Below are 23,515 nucleotides of genomic sequence, written 5' to 3' on the forward strand. Positions count from 1 at the left end.
CAGCGAGGCTACGCTATTGGGTCACTCCCTCCAAAGGAGTCTCGGATCACATTTTCAGACCAAGTATAAATTGGCTTAGTCGTTAAGGTTGTAAACGTTGTGGAATTGACATTCTTAAAAACATAATATTTGAATAATCAAGTAATTATCTAGTTTATCGTTATTTCCATTAGAAAATAAAAACAAACCCGTTTATGCGTTGTTTGATTTCAGATCCAAATCAAATAAACGAGGAACGACTCTTTACTCGTTTTGTATCTTGTCATCTAATATGACATATTAATTGGACAAAAAGTACACGGACCTGTAACAAATAATCAAACTTTATTTTGATTCGAACTATGGCTCAAACCTTGTGAAAACCGACCAACAGCTGGAGGCGTAACACGCCACACGATTGAGCTGTCACTGTCTGGTCTCCCTACATATGCTGCATTTAAAACAACTGGGTACTCGGGGAAAAAATACCATGTCAAATCATGACCTCAGTGATCTTCTGGTCGGAGCTCTAGACAGAGGCCCGAGCTCCCGAGTTTGATGACTGTTCAAATCGATATTTCTCAGTCGGAGCTATTCCCCCCCCCGGGTTCCCAGTTATTTTGAACGCTCCGAAGTCGGAGATTTCCTAGTTCCCCGTTGTTGTGAACGCCGCATTAACATGACCACCACTGAGCAACTGTAGAATTCAACATGGCTGCCTTTCACCGTCACTAAGGGAGTTATTTTCAAGTCAGAAGTGGATAGTTAGCGTTTCACTGTCTAAATCCAGAGAGAAATACATTGTCGTAGCCTCTCAAGCAGACCGCGATGGCTCAGTGCGTACAGTCGGTGCAGGAATTCATCCAGGACTCGTTTGTCCCGATGGTGGCGGTCCTGTGCAGCGAAGATGCGGAGAAAGTGACTCGTAAAAACAACCTGAATTTCTCGGAGCTGCTAAGGCCCTTCTGCCGGTTAACATCCGAAGGTAAGAGCTTTGACACACAACAACTAAACGTGTTTATGCTCAAGACCTACCCGTTACACAGAGACATCTTAAACCAAGCTATGTTTGCGGCATTGTGTGTACAATTGTAAAGTAGTTAGCATTAGCATGATGTTGTCCTCCTAGCCAACTAAGCTAACGTTAGCCAATTGCATTGACCGCCGTCACTTAGCTGTGCCAAGTCAAGTGACAGGAAGGACTTAACCACCAGTAGCAGACGTGGTGTTGGAACGGGGGCCTTGTCTTGTTTCTTTAATGTGTCACACGATAGACACCCAAGATGTCTGCCAGTGTCTTTGGGTGTCTTTGTAACGTTTGTTAGTTAGAATTGCTTTCGTTTCAACGGGGAAGAGGCCCACATCCATTCGGGCCGGGGATGGGAGGGACGATTTGGCAGTAAGCTTCGCTTGTCATGCTAATTTAGCTAGCTAAATTGCTTAGACACCCTTCCTTGAAGTTGCAGCTATCTGCTTGCTAGCTATATTAGCTGAGCAACGCCCAACAACATTTGACTTAACGTAGCTAGTAAACTCCCTCACTGGCTAAGCAAGATGGATTCTGAGACAGAAATAGACATTCAGTGTAACTTGGATTAAGCAGCCACTAGCCAGAGTGTCTTTGGCTAGAGGAGATGACGGTTGTATTCGTAATTCGGTTTAATGCTGGTTTACCACTGGCATTTAAAACGCCAGATTACTCATGGTCAGACTGACAATCCAATGGCTTGGTTCCACACTCATTATGTAATCTAGCTAGCTACCAACCCATATCCATCCCATAGGTACCATATAATATCTTTGCAAAGGGCAAGGCCTACCAATCTAGTGTTTATTTTCGCTATGGCTCAAGTGAAATTGGAAAACCGCAGTGTTTTAAAAACAAGAAGGCTCTAGGTTTTGATTATCAGGCTGTGATAAACTCATAGCCATAAGTGTCATTGCCCTATCATAACCCTAGTTGTCTCATAATGAGTCCTCTCATAGACACAAGGCCCCAAGAGACGAAGAGGAGCAGGAAACAAGGAGTGGCAATCTCACAAAACTCCAGAGAATAAGCGCTTGGTATGTGTTTAACTTCCAGCACATTTAACCACATTTCTGGAGGAATGCGTCCAGATTGTTGACGGGGCTGACTTGGAGGACATCACTGTGAAGAAGTGCCAGAGTGTTTTCCTTAGAGCCTCAAAGTGGAGGCCGGTAGGGATATCCTTGTCTCATCGTGCACTAGCGACTCCTGTGGCGGGTCGGGCGCAGTGCACGCTGACCAGGTCGCTAGGGGCACAGTGTTTCCTCCGACCCATTGGTGCGGCTGGCTTCCAGGTTGGATGCGCACTGTGTTAAGAAGCAGTGCGGCTTGGTTGGGTTGTGTTTTGGAGGATGCATTGCTTTCGACCTTCGTCTCTCCTGAGCCCGTACGGGAGTTGTAGCGATGAGACAAGATAGTAACTACTAACAATTGGATACCACGAAAAAGGGGGTAAAAAATTAATAATAATATGCCAATTAGCATCAACATCATGCCAAACTGCAAATCCCTGTGTGCTGTGTGTCATCTCTAGCTGACACCTTGGCTAACGGCTATTTTGTCAAACAGTGGCAACTCGTCATTCAGTGTAGGTGAGGCAGAACCCCACTTGTTTTGAGCCCCACCTTTCTAACCCCCCAAAAATAAGTAATATTTTTTGCCATTAAGGGTCACACATCAGTTTGCAAACAATGTAAAACATATAATTTTTTGTGCAAAAATTGAGTTAATAAAGCCATTTACAAACTTGGTCTCTTTTTTGCTTAAGGTAGCTCCAAAATGCAGGTGTTTCAGCCTAGCCCAGTGCTCTCTGTAGTGGTGGGGCAGCCAGCGGAAGATGCGGAGCCTAGGGGGGTTGGTACTTTCTCTAGTTGCTCCGTGATTGGCTCAGTCTTCTGTCACTCATGGGGATACTATGTCACTGCCAAATCTAAGCGTAGTGCCGGAATATTCAAGCCCCTTGGGTGCTGCCATGGAGTTACAATCAAATCAAATCAAATCTAATTTTATTTGTCACATACACATGGTTAGCAGATGTTAATGCGAGTGTAGCGAAATGCTTGTGCTTCTAGTTCCGACAATGCAGTGATAACCAACAAGTAATCTAACTAACAATTCCAAAACTACTGTCTTATACACAGTGTAAGGGGATAAGGAACATGTACATAAGGATATATGAATGAGTGATGGTACAGAGCAGCATACAGTAGATGGTATCGAGTACAGTATATACATATGAGATGAGTGTGTAGACAAAGTAAACAAAGTGGCATAGTTAAAGTGGCTAGTGATACATGTGTTACATAAGGATGCAGTCGATGTAGAGTACAGTATATACATATGCATATGAGATGAATAATGTAGGGTAAGTAACATTATATAAGGTAGCATTGTTTAAAGTGGCTAGTGATATATTTACATTTCCCATCAATTCCCATTATTAAAATGGCTGGAGTTGGGTCAGTGTCAATGACAGTGTGTTGGCAGCAGCCACTCAATGTTAGTGGTGGCTGTTTAACAGTCTGATGGCCTTGAGATAGAAGCTGTTTTTCAGTCTCTCGGTCCCAGCTTTGATGCACCTGTACTGACCTCGCCTTCTGGATGATAGCGGGGTGAACAGGCAGTGGTTCGGGTGGTTGATGTCCTTGATGATCTTTATGGCCTTCCTGTAACAACGGGTGGTGTAGGTGTCCTGGAGGGCAGGTAGTTTGCCCCGGTGATGCGTTGTGCAGTCCTCACTACCCTCTGGAGAGCCTTACGGTTGAGGGCGGAGCAGTTGCCGTACCAGGCGGTGATACAGCCCGCCAGGATGCTCTCGATTGTGCATCTGTAGAAGTTTGTGAGTGCTTTTGGTGACAAGCCGAATTTCTTCAGCCTCCTGAGGTTGAATAGGCGCTGCTGCGCCTTCTTCACGACGCTGTCAGTGTGAGTGGACCAATTCAGTTTGTCTGTGATGTGTATGCCGAGGAACTTAAAACTAGCTACCCTCTCCACTACTGTTCCATCGATGTGGATAGGGGGTGTTCCCTCTGCTGCTTCCTGAAGTCCACAATCATCTCCTTAGTTTTGTTGACGTTGAGTGTGAGGTTATTTTCCTGACACCACACTCCGAGGGCCCTCACCTCCTCCCTGTAGGCCGTCTCGTCGTTGTTGGTAATCAAGCCTACCACTGTTGTGTCGTCCGCAAACTTGATGATTGAGTTGGAGGCGTGCGTGGCCACGCAGTCGTGGGTGAACAGGGAGTACAGGAGAGGGCTCAGAACGCACCCTTGTGGGGCCCCGTGTTGAGGATCAGCGGGGAGGAGATGTTGTTGCCTACCCTCACCACCTGGGGGCGGCCCGTCAGGAAGTCCAGTACCCAGTTGCACAGGGCGGGGTCGAGACCCAGGGTCTCGAGCTTGATGACGAGCTTGGAGGGTACTATGGTGTTGAATGCCGAGCTGTAGTCGATGAACAGCATTCTCACATAGGTATTCCTCTTGTCCAGGTGGGTTAGGGCAGTGTGCAGTGTGGTTGAGATTGCATCGTCTGTGGACCTATTTGGGCGGTAAGCAAATTGGAGTGGGTCTAGGGTGTCAGGTAGGGTGGAGGTGATATGGTCCTTGACTAGTCTCTCAAAGCACTTCATGATGACGGAAGTGAGTGCTACGGGGCGGTAGTCGTTTAGCTCAGTTACCTTAGCTTTCTTGGGAACAGGAACAATGGTGGCCCTCTTGAAGCATGAGGGAACAGTAGACTGGTATAGGGATTGATTGAATATGTCCGTAAACACACCGGCCAGCTGGTCTGCGCATGCTCTGAGGGCGTGGCTGGGGATGCCGTCTGGGCCTGCAGCCTTGCGAGGGTTAACACGTTTAAATGTCTTACTCACCTCGGCTGCAGTGAAGGAGAGACCGCATGTTTTCGTTGCAGGCCGTGTCAGTGGCACTGTATTGTCCTCAAAGCGGGCAAAAAAGTTATTTAGTCTGCCTGGGAGCAAGACATCCTGGTCCGTGACTGGGCTGGATTTCATCTTGTAGTCCGTGATTGACTGTAGACCCTGCCACATGCCTCTTGTGTCTGAGCCATTGAATTGAGATTCCACTTTGTCTCTGTACTGACGCTTAGCTTGTTTGATAGCCTTACGGAGGGAATAGCTGCACTGTTTGTATTCAGTCATGTTGCCAGACACCTTGCCCTGATTAAAAGCAGTGGTTCGCGCTTTCAGTTTCACGCGAATGCTGCCATCAATCCACGGTTTCTGGTTAGGGAATGTTTTTATCGTTGCTATGGGAACGACATCTTCAACGCACGTTCTAATGAACTCGCACACCGAATCAGCGTATTCGTCAATATTCCCATCTGACGCAATACGAAACATGTCCCAGTCCACGTGATGGAAGCAGTCTTGGAGTGTAGAGTCAGCTTGGTCTGACCAGCGTTGGACAGACTTCAGCGTGGGAGCCTCTTGTTTTAATTTCTGTCTGTAGGCAGGGATCAGCAAAATGGAGTCGTGGTCAGCTTTTCCGAAAGGGGGGCGGGGCAGGGCCTTATATGCGTCGCGGAAGTTAGAGTAACAATGATCCAAGGTTTTATCACCCCTGGTTGCGCAATCGATATGCTGATAAAATTTAGGGAGTCTTGTTTTCAGATTGGCTTTGTTAAAATCCCCAGCTACAATGAATGCAGCCTCCGGATAAATGGTTTCCAGTTTGCAAAGAGTTAAATAAAGTTCGTTCAGAGCCATCGATGTGTCTGCTTGGGGGGGGATATATACGGCTGTGATTATAATCGAAGAGAATTCTCTTGGAAGATAATGCGGTCTACATTTGATTGTGAGAAATTCTAAATCAGGTGAACAGAAGGATTTGAGTTCCTGTATGTTTCCTTCATCACACCATGTCCCGTTAGTCATGAGGCATACGCCCCCGCCACTCTTCTTACCAGATAGATGTTTGTTTCTGTCGGCGCGATGCGTGGAGAAACCCGTTGGCTGCACCGCCCTGGATAGCGTTTTCCCAGTAAGCCATGTTTCCGTAAAGCAGAGAACGTTGCAGTCTCTGATGTTCCTCTGGAATGCCACCCTTGCTCGGATTTCATCAACCTTGTTGTCGAGAGACTGGACATTGGCAAGAAGAATACTGGGAAGTGGTGCGCGATGTGCCCTTTTTCAGAGTCTGACCAGAACACCGCCGCGTTTCCCTCTTTTTCGGAGTCGTTTCCTTGGGTCGCTGCATGCGATCCATTCCGTTGTCCTGTTTGTAAGGCAGAACACAGGATCCGCGTCGCGGAAAACATATTCTTGGTCGTACTGATGGTGAGTTGACGCTGATCTTATATTCAGTAGTTCTTCTCGACTGTATGTAATGAAACCTAAGATGACCTGGGGTACTAATGTAAGAAATAACACGTAAAAAAACAAAAAACTGCATAGTTTCCTAGGAACGCGAAGCGAGGCGGCCATCTCAGTCGGCGCCGGAAGGACATTAGAAGTGCCTTCAAGAAGGCGCACGGTCATTTGCCACATATAACGTGATTTGATGTAATTTTATATCTGTCATACTTTCAAAATCTTAGCTAGCCAGCTCGCAGTCATCATGAATCAAGTCAACAATCTACTGGCAAATCTTTTTAAATCCTTTTCATATGAAGAGAAATAATAAATAAAACATCCCTGCTCATTGGCCATTGGACATGAAATGCTGAATACAACAGGTGTAGTCCTTACAGTGAAATGCTGAATACAACAGGTGTAGTAGACCTCACAGTGAAATGCTGAATACAACAGGTGTAGTAGACCTCACAGTGAAATGCTGAATACAACAGGTGTAGTAGACCTTACAGTGAAATGCTGAATACAACAGGTGTAGTAGACCTTACAGTGAAATGCTGAATACAACAGGTGTAGTAGACCTTACAGTGAAATGCTGAATACAACAGGTGTAGTAGACCTCACAGTGAAATGCTGAATACAACAGGTGTAGTAGACCTCACAGTGAAATGCTGAATACAACAGGTGTAGTAGACCTCACAGTGAAATGCTGAATACAACAGGTGTAGTAGACCTCACAGTGAAATGCTGAATACAACAGGTGTAGTAGACCTCACAGTGAAATGCTGAATACAACAGGTGTAGTAGACCTCACAGTGAAATGCTGAATACAACAGGTGTAGTAGACCTCACAGTGAAATGCTGAATACAACAGGTGTAGTAGACCTCACAGTGAAATGCTGAATACAACAGGTGTAGTAGACCTCACAGTGAAATGCTGAATACAACAGGTGTAGTAGACCTCACAGTGAAATGCTGAATGCAACAGGTGTAATCCTCACAGTGAAATGCTGAATGCAACAGGTGTAGTAGTCCTTACAGTGAAATGCTGAATGCAACAGGTGTAGTAGACCTTACAGTGAAATGCTGAATGCAACAGGTGTAGTAGACTTTACAGTGAAATGCTGAATGCAACAGGTGTAGTAGTCCTTACAGTGAAATGCTGAATACAACAGGTGTAGTAGTCCTTACAGTGAAATGCTTACTTACAGTTAAGGGGGGGGGGCAGTGCAAATCGTCCGGTAGCCGTTTGATTACTTGTTAAGGAGTCTTACGGCTTGGGGGTAAAAGCAGTTGAGAAGCCTTTTGGTCCTAGACTTGTTGTTCCGGTACCGCTTGCCATGTGGTAGTAAAGAGAACAGGCTATGACCGTGGTAGCTGGGTTCTTTGACCATTTTTAGGGCCTTCCTCTGACACCGCCTGGTGTAGAGGTCCTGGATGGCAGGCAGTTTAACCCCAGTGATGTCCTGGGCCGTACGCACTACCCTCTGTAGTGCCTTGCAGTCGGAGGCCGAGCAGTTGCCATACCCGGCAGTGATGCAACCAGTCAGGATGCTCTCTGTTGCAGCTGTAGAACCTTTTGAGGACCTGAGGACCCATGCCAAATCTTTTCAGTCTCCTGAGTAGTCTTTGTCGTGCCCTCTTCTCGACAGTCTTGGTGTGTTTGGACCATTCTAGTTTGTTGATGTGGACACCAAGGAAATTGGAGCTCTCAACCTGCTCCACTACAGCCCAGTCGATGAGAATGGGGGCGTGCTCGGTCCTCCTTTTCCTGGAGTCCACATTCATCTCCAATGTGTTGATTATGTTGAGGGATAGGTTGTTATTCTGGCACCACCCGGCCGGGTCTCTGACCTCCTCCAGGAGGGGACTGAGCACGCACCCTTGAGGGGCTTCAGTGTTGAGGATCAGTGTGGTCGAGGGTGTTGAATGCTGAGCTGTAGTCATTGAATAGCATTCTCTCTTAGGTGTTCCTTTTGTCCAGGTGGGAAAGGGCAGCGTGGAGTGCAATAGAGTGCATCATCTGTGGGTCTGTTTGGGCGGTATGCAAATTGTAGTGGGTCTAGGGATTCTGGGGTCAGAATGGGGTTGATGTGAGTTGACCATCCTTTCAAAGCACTTCATGGCTACAGCCGTGAGTGCTACGGGGTCTGTAGTCTTTTAGGCCTGCATGAGAGCTGATGCTCTCATGCATGCCTCGGTGTTGCTTGCCTCGAAGTGAGCATAGAAGTAATTTAGCTCGTCTGGTAGGCTCGTGTCAATGAGCAGCTCGCAGCTGTGTTTCCCTCTTGTTGTCAGTAATAGTTTGCCACATAAGACAAGCGTCGGAGCCGGTGTAGTACGATTCACTCCTAGCCCTGTTTTGGCGCTTTGCCTGTTTGATGTTTTGTATGAGGGCTTAGTAGGATTTCCTATAAACCTCTGGGTTCGAGTCCCGCACCTTGAAAGTGGCAGCTCTACCCTTTAGCTCAGTGTGAATGTTGCCTGTAATCCATGGCTTCTGGTTGGGGTATGTACATGTCACTGTGGGGAACGACGTTCTCGATGCACTTATTGATAAAGCCAGTGACTGATGTGGTGTACTTCTCAATGCCATCGGAAGTATCCCAGAACATGTTCCAGTCTGTGGTAGCAAAACAGTCATGTAGTTTAGCATCTGCTTCATCTGACCACTATAGACCCAGTCACTGGTGCTTTCTGCATTAATGTTTGCTTGTAAGCAAGAATCCGGAGGATGGAATTGTGTGGTCTACAGTTTATTCTAAGATACTCTTCTTCAGGCGACCAATATCTAGAGACTTCCTTAGATTTCGTGCAGACCACCCCCCTCATCTTACTGGAGTGAGTGTGCTGTTCTATCCTACTGGTACAGCGAATATCCCGCTATCTGAATATCCATGTCATCGATCAGCCACTATTCAGTGAAACATAAGATGTTAGTTTCTGATGTCCTGTTGGTAGGATATTCGTGATCGTACCTCGTCTAATTTATTGCCCAGTGATTGCATGTTGGCACTTAATATTGACGGTAACTGCAGCTTTGCCGCTTGCTGTCTGTGGTTCCTTACGAGGCACCCCGCTCTGTGTTCTCTGTACCTGTTTGTCTATCTTGGAAATGACGGGCATGTCCTGATATCCAGAAGCTCTTTGTCTAATCAGAGGTGAGTGATCGCTGTCCTGATATCCAGAAGCTCTTTGTCTAATCTGAGGTGAGTGATCTCTGTCCTGATATCCAGAAGATCTTTGTCTAATCAGAGGTGAGTGATCGCTGTCCTGATATCCAGAAGATCTTTGTCTAATCTGAGGTGAGTGATCGCTGTCCTGATATCCAGAAGCTCTTTGTCTAATCAGAGGTGAGTGATCGCTGTCCTGATATCCAGAAGATCTTTGTCTAATCAGAGGTGAGTGATCGCTGTCCTGATATCCAGAAGATCTTTGTCTAATCAGAGGTGAGTGATCGCTGTCCTGATATCCAGAAGCTCTTTGTCTAATCTGAGGTGAGTGATCTCTGTCCTGATATCCAGAAGATCTTTGTCTAATCAGAGGTGAGTGATCTCTGTCCTGATATCCAGAAGATCTTTGTCTAATCAGAGGTGAGTGATCGCTGTCCTGATATCCAGAAGATCTTTGTCTAATCTGAGGTGAGTGATCGCTGTCCTGATATCCAGAAGCTCTTTGTCTAATCAGAGGTGAGTGATCGCTGTCCTGATATCCAGAAGATCTTTGTCTAATCAGAGGTGAGTGATCGCTGTCCTGATATCCAGAAGATCTTTTCTTTGCCGTAAAATACGGTTTCAGAAATATTATGTATAAAACAAGTTACAAATAACGCAAAAAACCCACATAGTAGCACAATTGGTTAGGTGCCCGTAAAACTGCTGCCATTTCATCCGGCGCCATTCTACTACTAAAAATTAGTGGTTTGGAAGGAATCAGGGGCTAACTGCAAGTAATTGCAAAGCAAACACTAGCCTTCTATTCATTAGAGTGGATGTGTGGTCCAAGTCTGGATTTAAGGGTCTCTCTCTCTTCTAAGCTTAAAAGGATTAACATTCAACATTGGCCATGGTGTCAATCAATTCTGCCGCGCTCAAAACAAATGAGAACTGATTAGAGCTCGGACCTGAAGCTTACTGACGTCATCATGACTTTACTTTGTTTTTTTCTGAGTTCCCAGTTGTCTTGAAAGCACCATAAATTCAGAGTATGCCAGAATTTGATAACGTTTGCCTCGAAGGACCGTCGTGCCACATTCCACAACGTGAGTCCAAAAATGTCTTGTATGCTTCTGCATAAAATATGTATAATGTCAGGGAGATATGTATACTGTAGCTAAGAAAGTAATACGAAGTGTATGTTGTGTAGTAATATGCCAGGGAGATATGTATACTGTAGCTAAGAAGGTAATACTAAGTGTATGTTGTGTAGTAAGTTGTTAGTAGCCCATTTGCCTCACCCTAATAATTAGGGTCCCGATTCCCTTCCTAATTTCACATATAGTCGTGGCCAAAAGTTTTGAGAATGACACAAATATTAAGTTTCACAGTCTGCTGCCTCAGTTTGTATGATGTCAGTTTGCATATACTCCAGAATGTTATGAAGAGTGGTCAGATGAATTGCAATTATTTCTAAAGTCCGTCTTTGCCATGCAAATGAACTGAATTCCAAAAAGAAATGTCCATTGCATTTCAGCCCTGCCACAAAAGAAACAGCTGACATGTCAGTCATTCTCTCATTAGCACAGGTGTGAGTGTTGACGAGGACAAGCATGGAGAGGACTCTGACATGCTGATTGAGTTTGAATAACTGACTGGAAGTTTCAAATGGAGGGCGGTGCTTGGAATCATTGTTCTTCCTCTGTCAAACATGGTTACCTGCAAGGAAACACGTGCCATCATCATTGCTTTGCACAAAAAGGGCTTCACAGGCAAGGATATTGTTGCCATTAAGATTGCACCTAAATCAACCATTTATCAGCTCTTCAAGAACTTCAAGGAGAGCGGTTCAATTGCGTTCATCCACCTCTGGCCTGCTTGCCTCCCTACCACTGAGGAAGTACAGTTCCCGCTCAGCCCAGTCAAAACTGTTCGCTGCTCTGGCCCCCCCAATGGTGGAACAAACTCCCTCACGACGCCAGGACAGCGGAGTCAATCACCACCTTCCGGAGACACCTGAAACCCCACCTCTTTAAGGAATACCTAGGATAGGATAAAGTAATCCTTCCCACCCCCCCCCCCCCCCCCCTTAAAAGATTTAGATGCACTATTGTAAAGTGGCTGTTCCACTGGATGTCATAAGGTGAATGCACCAATTTGTAAGTCGCTCTGGATAAGAGCGTCTGCTAAATGACTTAAATGTAAATGTAAATGTAAGAAAGCTTCAGGACGCCGAAGAAAGTCCAGCAAGGGTCAGGAAAGTCTCCTAAAGTTGATTCAGCTGCGGGATCGGGGCACCACCAGTACAGAGCTTGCTCAGGAATGGCAGCAGGCATGTGTGAGTGCATCTGCACGCACAGTGAGGCAAAGACTTTTGGAGGATGGCCTGGTGTCAAGAAGGGCAGTAAAGAAGCCACTTCTCTCCAGGAAAACCACCATTCACAGACTGATATTCTGCAAAAGGTACAGGGATTGGACTGCTGAGGACTGGGGTAAAGTAATTTTCTCTGATGAACCTTTCTGATTGTTTGTAGCATCCCGAAAAAAGCTTGTCCGGAGAAGACAAGGTGAGCGCTACCATCAGTCCTGTGTCATGCCAACAATAAAGCATCCTGAGACCATTCGTGTGTGGGGTTGCTTCTCAGCCAAGACTGTGGGCTCACTCACCATTTGCCTAAGAACACAGCCATGAATAAAGAATGGTACCAACACATCTTCCGAGAGCAACTTCTCCCAACCACCCAGGAACAGTTTGGTGACGAGCAATGCCTTTTCTTGCATGATGGAGCACCTTGCCATAAGGCAAAAGTGATAACGAAGTGGCTCGGGGAACAAAACATCGGTATTTTGGGTCCATGGCCAGGAAACTCCCCAGACTTGAATCCCATTGAGAACTTGTGGTCAATCCTCTAGAGGCGGGTGGACAAACAAAAACCCACAAATTCTTATAAACTCCAAGCATTGATTATGCAACAATGGGCTGCCATCAGTCAGGATGTGGCCCAGAAATTAATTGACAGCATGCCAGGGCGGATTGCAGAGGTCTTGAAAAAGAAGGGTGAACACTGCAAATATTGACTCTTTGCATCAACTTCATGTAATTGTCAATAAAAGCCTTTGACACTTATGAAATGCTTGTAAGTATACTTCAGTATTCCATAGTAACATATGACAAAAATATCTGAAGACACTGAGGCAACAAACTTTGTGGAAATTAATATTTGTCCATTCTCGATGTGTATTGACGAATGAATGAACTCCTTTTACTGTAAATGTTTAGCTCACTGATAAATCTTCGCTAACAATTGTTAATCTTATTAAATTCTGCTAAACAGTGAAAACAACCGTTTCTATTGCTAGACTAGAGATATGCCCTAGCTATAGTTAGTCATTGGTTGCACATCTAACTAGCTGGAATGAAGCGAGGGTATGAATAGTAGACATACAAGTGTATCCGTTCACTGTTTTACAACAGGTTTTCAGCTACCCAGACCTGTCTGAGCAGCCTGAATTCCACCAAGCCTGTCAGAGGGTAAGGTGGCGCGCTCAGTGTCACCACCCATCAATCCCTCTCAGATCTTACAAGTTTCTTGACTCTGGGCAGTAGGGGTTGTTTCTGGACAGGCCAAGGCTAAGGGTATTATAGTAGCTCAGTCAGTCTGGCACTGTCGAAAAACATGAATAGTTGTCATACTTGCTTCGTCTGTCCTTGGGAGAATCTCAATTGCAATTCTTTGTTTCATTGCATCCTCTCTCCTCGTCTCCTCCTCAAACCCATTGAATGATAAGTTCCCTCCCCTCTCACCTTCTTATCCAATGGGTTTTGAGAAGGAGAGCGGATGTGAGGAATGAAGGAAATGCAATTGAGATTCTCTCCCCTTGTTTCCACCATTCATCACCTCCTTCTCATAGCACATGGGAGAGGGAAGGTTCCTCCCCTTGGGCTCCAATGCACTTTCAAGTAGAGGCAAGTTGTGGAGGGACATGGACAAAGGAAGCAAGAATGTGATGTCTAGTTTTCTCACACGCTGCTTGAAGAGTTGACTGATTATTTGGATTTATTTAACTAGGCAAGTCAGTTAAGATCAAATTCTTATTTACAATGATGGCCAAACCCGGACGACACTGGGCCAATTTTGCGCCGCCCTATGGGACTCCCAGTCACGGCCGGATGTGATACAGCCTGGATTCGAACCAGGCACTGTAGTGATGCCTCTTGTACTGAGATACAGTGCCTTAGGCTGCTGTGCCAAATTATAATTTAATTATTGGTTATTGTCAATTTTTTTTGGACAGATCCCATTGTATCATATGAACTATAGAAATGCTGTTTTTCTTTTGGATTCTTCTGGGAGGTTTAAGCATGGCTGTAAATGATGGAGAAGTTGACTATTTGAAGCACAACTAGACTTGGCAACTAGACATGGCAAAAACAGTGTCCATGGGACATTTGGGAGTTTTGGCCTCATTGTGCCTATCGAGACTCTTATTCCGGTAACTACACATGTGAAGCTGCAAGAAAATCCTATTTAAATGTATGTCATACCTTTTTGAAATGTTCACTGTGATGTTACATGTTTTCCTATTTATGAATAGAAATACCTATTGCAGATAGAATAAAGGCATTAGAATGAACCAGAGGCTGCCACAAGTCGCTCCTTCAGCAATAAACATCACACCGGTTGCAAGCCTCCCTGGACCACGCTGGGCTGGGGGCACTGGCTGGCTACTCTTTCTATTTGCTGGCTGCTCTGTTCTTGTGGAAAACACTGCTACCATAAGTTACATGGCCATTTGCTACTACATCCTCACATAAACAAATCTTTATTTAGCCAAATATCATATATGCGAATGCCAATAAGTGTTTGTTTTTTTTTGGGGGGGGGGGGGGGGCGGCGGCGGCGGCGGCGGCGGCGGCGTATGTGAGACTCGGTGCATGCTCAGTTGTCCGGTTGTCCTCACCCTTGATAATGTTAGCGTTAGTCAAAAGTATTTAGCCATAGGCCCTAGGTCTTGTTTAACACTTAATTTGATCTCTTTCCATAGGTTAGTTTATGTAAGGGACTCTTATGTTTCATATATAGGCCTAAACATCTTCACTGACATTAACCACATCTCCTTCCTTTTTTTGGCCAGTGTTTCCAGATGTCTGAAATATATGTAATTACTTACAATATGAGTGAAATTGTTTTCCTTCCAAAAATGGGTAATTATGTTAAAAGGCAGCTTTTGTGTTGGAAAGGGTGTACCCCAACAACAGAATGGTGGGGTGTATACTGGTCATTAACAATATTCATGCATTTAGACCGCTGATTGGCCAGCTCATCCTTCTCAGGAGTATGATGTCATACTTTGAGGAAATGGCAAGCATTTTGAAATGTCTGTTTTGAGATACAAGTTTTAGGTGGGGCACTTTAAGTGTTTTTCTTTGGGGGGAGGGGTTTCTCCAAATTATGCATTGGCCACATAAGACTAGTCAATAACTTTATTTGGGTTTGAGTTAACAGAATATGAACTTTTTCTAAGTGAGATTTTAACTGGACAGTTTAAAATCTGACTGACTATATACAGTGGCAAGAGGAATTATGTGAACCTCTTGGAATTACAGTGAGGGAAAAAAGTATTTGATCCCCTGCTGATTTTGTACGTTTGCCCACTGACAAAGAAATGCTCAGTCTATAGTTTTAATGGTAGGTTTATTTGAGCAGTGAGAGACAGAATAACAACAAAAAAATCCAGAAAAACGCATCTCAAAAATGTTATAAATTGATTTGCATTTTAATGAGGGAAATAAGTATTGCCTGATTCCTCGAACAAAAGATATCTCAGAAGACCGAATATTGAGAATTGTTTACTTGCATAAAGATTGGTACATGTTACAAAATGATCTCAGAAAAGCCTTGATGTTCATCAGTCCACGGTAAGACAAAATTGTCAAAAATTGAAAGTGCTCAATGAGGATAAGAAGAATCCTAAAGTGTCAGCTAAAGACACAGAAATCTCTGGAACATGCACACCTCTGTTGACGAGTCTACGATACGTAAACAAGAATGGTGTTCATGGGAGGACACTACTGAAGAAGCCACTGCTGTCCAATAAACCCCATTGCTACACGTCTGAAGTTGCAAAAGTGCACCTGAATGTTTCACAGTGCTACTGGCAATATATTCTGTGGACCGATGATACTACAGTTGTGTTGATGGGAAGGAACACACAACACTGTGGAGGGAAAAAGCCACACCAACATCAAAACCTCATCGTAACTCTGAAGCATGGTGGAGGGAGCATCATGGTTTGGGGCAGCTTTACTGCCTCGGGGCCTGGACCGCTTGCTATCAGCAACAGAAAAATGAATTCCCAAGTTTATCAAGACAGCCTTACATTCTCCTGCAAATATCTGTCCGCCAATTGAAGTTCAACAGAAGTTGGGTGACGCAACAGGACAATGACCCAAAACACAGAAGTTGATCAACAACCGAATGACTCCAACAGAAGAAAATACGCCTTCTGGAGTGGCCCAGTCAGAGTCCGGACCTTCTGGAGTGGCCCAGTCAGAGTCCGGACCTTCTGGAGTGGCCCAGTCAGAATCCTGACCTCAACCCGATTGAGATGCTGTGATCAAGAGAGCAGTTCACACCAGACATCCTAAGAATATTGCTGAACTGAAAGTTTTGTAAAGAGGAATGGTCCAAAATTCCTCCTGACCATTGTGCAGGTCTGATCTGCAACTACAGAAAACATTTGGTTGAGGCTATTGGTTGACCTTCCTTTGGCAGCAGTTATTGATTCCAACGGTTCACACACTTTTCCCACCCTGTACTGTGAATGTTTACATGGTGTGTTCAATAAAGACATGAAATGTATATTAGTTTTTGCAGACTGTTTGTCTATTGTTGTGACCTAGATGAAGATCGGATCAAATTTATGCAGAAATTCAGGTATTTCCAAAGGGTTCACATGCTTTCTCTTGCCATTGTATGCGTTTCAGCATGTTCGATGTGGGATCAGTTTTATACCATACGTTATTTTGAGATGCAAGATCACTGATTCTATACAGTCAATATAGTTTATCTGAAATACACACTTTCTGTCTCTTAGGTCACATGAGGGACCCCAGCAATCAGCTGCAGGTGGTGAAGAACCTTCGCATCAGTGTCAACAACGTGGTGACACGCCCTTCTGTCCCTTCCTCCGGCGTCCCTGGCCATGCCCACCGACGGCTGCTCAGCGAGGTGGTGTTGACATGCCAACCGGCTGAGGGTGGTGTTGCCAATGTCATTACTGCTGGTGACTATGATCTCAATATTAGTGGTGAGTATATCGAGAAGTGGGTACGAGGGTGGGTTTTTGAAGCAGGAGAGAGGGCAAGAGATGGACTGAGCAACATGGAATGGCAAAAAAAAGAGGTGATGGAGAGAAGACATGGGGTACATTTAATTAGTTGCAGTGGTTTCAGAAAGTATTCGCAGCCCTTGACTTTTTCCACTTTTTGTTACAAGTTGGGATTTAATTGCCTTTTTGGTCAACGATCTACACAAAATACTCTAATGTCAAGGTGGAAGAAATTATGACATTTGTGAAAAATAAAATCTTCATTACATAACTATTCATCACCCCTGAGTACATGTTAGAATCCCCTTTGGCAATGATAACAAACAAGTCTTTCTGGGTCTCTAAGAGCTTTCCACACCTGGATTGTGCAACATTTGCCTATTTATTATTTTCTAAATTCATCAAGCTCTGTCAAATTGGTTGTTGACCATTGCTGGACAATCATTTTCAGGTTTTGCCATAGATTTTCAAGTAGATTCAAGTCAACTGTAACTCGGAAACTAAGGAACACTCACGGTCTTCTTGGTCAGCAACTCCAGTGTAGATTTGGCCTTGTGTTTTAGGTTATTGTCCTGCTGAAAAGTGAATTCATCTCAGTTTCTGGTGGAAAGCAGACTGAACCAGGTTTTCCTCTAGAATATGTGCTTAGTTTATTCCGTCTATTTTTTTATTTATTTTATCCTGAAAAACGACCTAGTCCTTAACGATTACAAGCATACCTGTAACATGATGCAGCCACCACTATGCTTGAAAATATGGAGAGAATACAGAGTACCAATGTTGTATTGGATTTGCCCCAAACATAACACTTTGTATTCGGGTACAGGCTTCCTCCGTTTCACTGTCAATTAGGTTAGTGTTGTGGAGTAACTACAATGTTATTGATCCATCCTCAGTTTTCTCCTTTCACATCCATTAAACTCTGTAAATGTAAAAGTCACTATTGCCCTCATGGTGAAATCCCTGAGTGGTTGTTTTCCTTCCGCTCCAGCAACTGAGTTAGGAAGGACGCCTGAGTATTTGTCGTGACTGGGTATATATATATATATTTTTTTTAATTAAAAAATAAATAAATTAGGGGGTGGATCAGCTTTAATATTGTTGACAGAAGGTCGCTTCTGTCCATGTAATTGTTTGCATTTCCAATCCCTCATATGAAATGCTTACTTATAAGCCCTTAACCAGCAGTGCACTTCAAGAAGAGTTAAGAAAATATGTACCAAGTAGACTGAAATGTAAAAAGTAACACTAAGAATAACAATGAGGTTATATACAGGGGGCACCGGTACAGAGTCGGTGTGCGGGGGCGTACATGCTAGTTGAGGTAATCTGTACATGTAAGTGGGGGTGAAGTGACTATGCATAGATGATAAACAGAGTAGCAGCATTGTACAAAAGGGGTGGGAGTCAATGTAAGTTGTCCGGTGGCGATTTTATAAATTGTTCAGCAGTTCTATGGCTTGGGGGTAGAAGCTGCCATACCAGGCGGTGATGTAACCGGTCACGTTGCTCTCTGGTGCAGCTGTAGAAACTTTTGTGGATCTGAGGACCCATGCCAAATCTTTTCAGTCTCCTGAGGGGGAAAAGGTTTTGTCGTGCCCTCTTCATGACTGTCTTGGTATGTTTGGACTAGAGGTTGACCGATTTTATGATTTTTCAATACCGATACCGATTTATTGGATGACCGAAAAAGCCGATACCGATTAATCGGCCAATTTAATAAAATATTTTTTTTATTTGTAATAATGACAATTACAACAATACTGAATTAACACTTCTTTTCATATAATACATCAATAAAATCAATTTAGCCTCAAGTAGATAATGAAACATGTTCAATTTGGTTTAAATAATGCAAAAACAAAGTGTTGGAGAGGAACGTAAAAGTGCAATATGTGCTATAAAGCTAATGTTTCAGTTCCTTGCTCAGAACATGAGAACATATGAAAGCTGGTGGTTCCTTTTAACATGAGTCTTCAATATTCAACTTACCTTGGCATACTGCATTTGCGTAACAGGAGTGCAACGAGAGAGAGAGAGAGAGAGAGGCAGGTTATTGCGTTGGTCTAATTAACTAAGGTTGCAAGGATGGATCCTTTGAGCTGACAAGGTGAAAATCTGCCTTTCTGCCCCTGAACGAGGCAGTTAACCCCATATATATATATATCTATATATCTGCCTCGTTCTATAAAAATGGGCAAATCGGTACCCTAATTAATCGGCCATTCCAATTAATCGGCCGACCTCTAGTTTGGACCATGATAGTTTGTTGGTGGACACCAAGGAACTTGAAACTCTCGACCCGCTCCACTACAGCCCCGTCGATGAGATTAGGGGCATGTTCAGCCTGACTTTTCCTGTATTCCGCGATCAGCTCCTTCGTCTTGCTCACATTGAAGGAGAGGTTGTTGTCCTGGCACCACACTGCCAGTTCTGACCACCTCCCTGTAGGCCGTCTAATCGTTGTCGGTGATCCGGCCTACCACAGTTGTGTCGTCAGCAATCTTAATGATGATGTTGGAGTTGTTTGGCCATGGCTGAACAGGGAATACAGGAGGACACTAAGTACACACCCCTGAGGTGCCCCAGTGTTAAGGATCAGCGTGGCAGACACGTTGCCTACTCTTTCCACCTGGGGGTGGCCCGTCAGGAAGTCCAGGGTCCAGTTGCAGAGGGAGGTGTTTAGTCCCAGGTTCCTTAGCTTAGTGATGAGCTTTGTGGACACTGGTGTTGAACGTAGTCAATGAACAGCATTCTCACATAGGTGGATACAACTGAAATTACAACCAACTTAATAAGGCTTGTTTAAAAAAATATATATTTTGGAGATTTTGTTTTCAAATAACTGAAAGTGAGCGGTTGTAATCTGAATAAAGGGAGAAAGGCCATCTTTGAACATGGGGCCAGACATTACTAATTTACTTGGATTTAAGTATAACTTTTGTATAACTGATGCCTTTAGTGAGAGGTCTAATGAATTAATATTTAATAATTTCAGCCCTCCGAATTATAGAAATAGACCCGTTAAATGTTTTTCTGGCTTGCCATTCCATGTCAAATTGAATATGTTTTTGCTCATATAATTTAAAAAGCTGGTTCGCTAGGTGTAGGCAAAACCATAAGCAAATAGGTAAACTGTGATATGACTAAAGACTTAGTCAGGGTGATTTTTCCACAAATAGACAGGTGTTTTCCATTTCCGTGGTAGCAAGATCTTAAATCATTTTGGTGACTTTCTAAAAAATAATATTGGTGAGATTTCTTTCTTTCTTTTGGGATATGAGTATGTCCACATCCCCGTCAGACCATTTTATTGGTTAAACTAGTTGCATTTTTTTGTGATTCAATACATAATATTGAAAACTTATCATAATTTGGTAATTCATAACTTACCATGCTCAAAGGGATATTAAATGTCTCCTTTTATTTTACCCATCTACCAATAGGTGTTTTTCTGTGAGAGGCATTGGAAAACTGTCCTGGTTTTTGGTTGAATCTTTATTTACCTTTTTATTTAACTAGGCAAGTCCGTTTAGAACAATGACTCATTCTGCCCCTGAACACGGCAGTTAACCCACTGTTCCACAGTAGGCCTTTATTGTAAAATAAGAATTTGTTCTTAACTGACTTGCCTAGTTAAATAAAGGTGTAAAAAAACAACATTTGAGGTAGAGATGCGGTAGTCCTTCAAAAATCATGTTGAACACTATTGCAACAAAGCATTTTTTTTTTCTACTCCTGAATTTATTTAGGCTTGCTATAACAAAGGGGTTGAATACTTACTGATTTGACATTTCAGCTTTGTAATGAATTTGTAAACATTTTGAAAATCATAATTCCACTATGACATTATGGGGTATTTTGTGTAGGCCAGAGACCCAAAAATCCACATTTTAAGCCATTTTAAATTGAGGTTGTAACACAACAAAATGTGGAAAAAAACCAAGGGGTGTGAATACTTTCTGAAGGCTCTGTATGTCTATTTTGTTTTTGTAGACCTGGTTGTCCTGAAATGAAAATGGTTAAATATAAGGGCTGTACATGCAGATGAATGAAAGTCCGATAAATGAAAAGACGATTTTTGGGACTGATAGGGTTAAGTGTTTATAAAATATTTTCCTCAACATCCTCAACATTTTGATGGTTGTGTTTTGGCTAGGCTACTTTGAAACCATGTAAGACGTGCTTCAAAAGCATCCAGTTTTTAAAGAACTAAGTTTATGTTTAAATAAAAGGTTTCATTTTGCTGACTGCCTTCGCTCAGGCTCAAGGTGGGTGATGTGCAACATGCATGGCCCTTCACTCTGGTCTTGTGACCATTTTAATCTAAACAAACCCGAGTATGTCGACAGAATTAAACTTATAGACGTTAATGTTAATTATCCTTCATTATAAACTGGGTGGTTCGTGCCCTGAATGCTGATTTTTGACAGCTGTGGCATATCAGACCGTTTACCACGGGTATGACAAGACATTTGGTCTTTTATGCTCTAATTATGTTGGTAACCAATTTAATAGCAGTAAGGCACCTCGGGCGGGTTGTGGTATATTGCCAATATATCATGGCTAAGGGCTCTGTCCAGGTTTTCCGCGATGCATCGTGCCTAAGAACAGCCTTCGCCATGCTATATTGGCCATATACATCACCCCCTTGTGCCTTCATTATATTTTGTCAAGCATGACTGGCGTTCAGCTATATTTGAGTGATTTAAGGCTCATTGAAGTTTGGCTACATTTTCTTGCACCTCCGTTATGTCAGCATCTTTTTCGACACGAGGCTGTAGCTAATTTGCATGTCACCTACACTTTGACATGTAGACTATTTTATTTATGTAGGCCTACATGGAAAATTTACTTGAATATTATTCAAATATTGACCTCTGCTCCAATTCTTATTGGAGTATTGGATTGATATATATATATACTTTTTAAAATATATGTTTTCTTGTCCCGGGCAAAAGGAGAGGCGTTAACTTCTTATGGGCAGGTGGGATGGTAGCGTCCCACCTGCCCAACATCCGGTGAAATTGCAGAGCGCGAAATTCAAACATACCAAATTCAAATATTTTACATTCTTGAAAATGTGTTATACATCAAAATAAAGCTCAACTTCTTGTTAATCCAGCGGCTGTGTCAGATTTCAAAAAGGCTTTACGGCGAAAGCAAACCATGGGATTATCTGAGGACAGCGCCCTGCATACAAACACATGAAAATCATATTTCAACCAAAAAGGTGGGCCGCAAAAGTCAGAAATGGCACTATAATTCATGCCTTATCTTTGAAGATCTTCTGTTGGCACTCCAAATGTTCCAGTTGGCAGTTAGTCTTGTCTTCTCGCTGAAATTCCCGTACGGACTCAGGAGAGGCGATTGTCGAGAGTGGTGCGTCCTCCGAAACACAACCCAACCAAGCCGCACTGCTTCTTGACACAATGCCCTCTTAACCCGGAAGCCAGCCACACCAATGTGTCGGATGAAACACTGTGCACCTGGCGACCGTGTCAGCGTGCACTGCACCCGGCCCGCCACAGGAGTCGCTAGTGTGCGATGGGACAGGGACATACCTGCCGGCCAAACCCTCCCCTAACCCGCACGACGCTGGGCAAATTGTGCGCCGCCCCATGGGTCTCCCGGTCGCGGCCAGCTGTAACAGAGCCTGGACACGAACCCAGAATCTCTAGTGGCACAGCTAGCACAGCGATGCAGCGGGAAGCCCTTGTAAACATGCATTCTGACAAGCGGTCAATGCACAACAATTCTTGCAATCATGGGGAAAACAGCAGTTTTTATGGCCTTTTGTTAAAAAAAAATCTAATAATTTTTCTGTAAAATGTGTATGTAGACTCCGTATAGGCCTTAAAATAATTTTGTTTTGCATTATTTAAACTACTCTACAGCCGGTAGAGTTTCCCAAAATATGCACCTGATGCCAGCCATTTCATGTGACTGAGATGAACATCTCCATTAGAAACTTAGAGGGAACATTTTAATATGTAACTAGGATGGGTTGTTAATGTGACTAGGATTGTGCCTTTGGCTTCTGGACAACCAAAGAAAGTTGATATGAAAACCAGTAGGACAGAAATACTGTGAAACGTTTATTTTTATTAGCTTAGCTGTTCGCTGCTTCGTGCTGCTCCACTCTCTCCCACTGCTTCCTGCAGCCTCCGTCTGTGAGTTGCCTAGCAGCAAGTCTCCACTCTGGCTTGCTCACTCTCAGTAGAGACAGGCATTAGTTGATGTAAGTAAGCTACTTTCTAGCTCTATAAACTCACTGTACTTTATTTTAGGCAAAATAATGATTCCAGTCCATCAAGACACTGTTCCTGTTTTATGACTGACACAATTTGTTAAATTCTGACAATTTAATTCTGCAAAACTATGCAAATGAACCTATAGACTGATAAGCATGACCAGTCAAATTTATTTTCAGATGCTAACTGGAGTCGAGCATGGTTTCTGTCTGCCAAACTAGTGCGACAGTCAGGGAACCTCCATAGTGCAGTCAAAGTAAAACTGAGAAGTTGGGCTTGGGTCACAAGCCATAGCTGACTCCATTGAGTTCACAGTACCACCAAAGCTGTTATCTGTGGTACAACCTCAGTCCCTTCTAAATTCCTATCGTGTCAAATCAGCCTCAAGTCCATTATGTGTGAGATGGCACTGTCGAACCTGATTAAACATCATTGAGCAAGCAAACGCTGAGACGAG

At 43.7% G+C, this 23,515-nt stretch overlaps 1 protein-coding gene across 3 annotated transcripts in view; it reads left to right on the forward strand.

Annotated features, from left to right (window-relative positions):
* The first annotated feature begins 411 nt into the window (after positions 1-411).
* LOC124038070 (trafficking protein particle complex subunit 8-like) overlaps positions 412-23,515 on the forward strand; it is a 90,111-nt gene continuing 67,007 nt past the window's right edge. The window contains exons 1-2 of one of the 3 annotated variants that reach the window (XM_046353494.1): positions 412-964; positions 16,571-16,783. In XM_046353494.1, coding sequence (XP_046209450.1) covers positions 808-964; positions 16,571-16,783 — 370 coding nt within the window. In that variant the 5' untranslated portion in view covers positions 412-807. The remainder of the gene's footprint in view (positions 965-16,570; positions 16,784-23,515) is intronic. The other 2 variants (XM_046353495.1, XM_046353493.1) reach the window with 2 other exon arrangements.

The sequence above is a fragment of the Oncorhynchus gorbuscha genome, linkage group LG06, assembly GCF_021184085.1.
Source record: "Oncorhynchus gorbuscha isolate QuinsamMale2020 ecotype Even-year linkage group LG06, OgorEven_v1.0, whole genome shotgun sequence".
Lineage (NCBI taxonomy): Eukaryota > Metazoa > Chordata > Actinopteri > Salmoniformes > Salmonidae > Oncorhynchus > Oncorhynchus gorbuscha.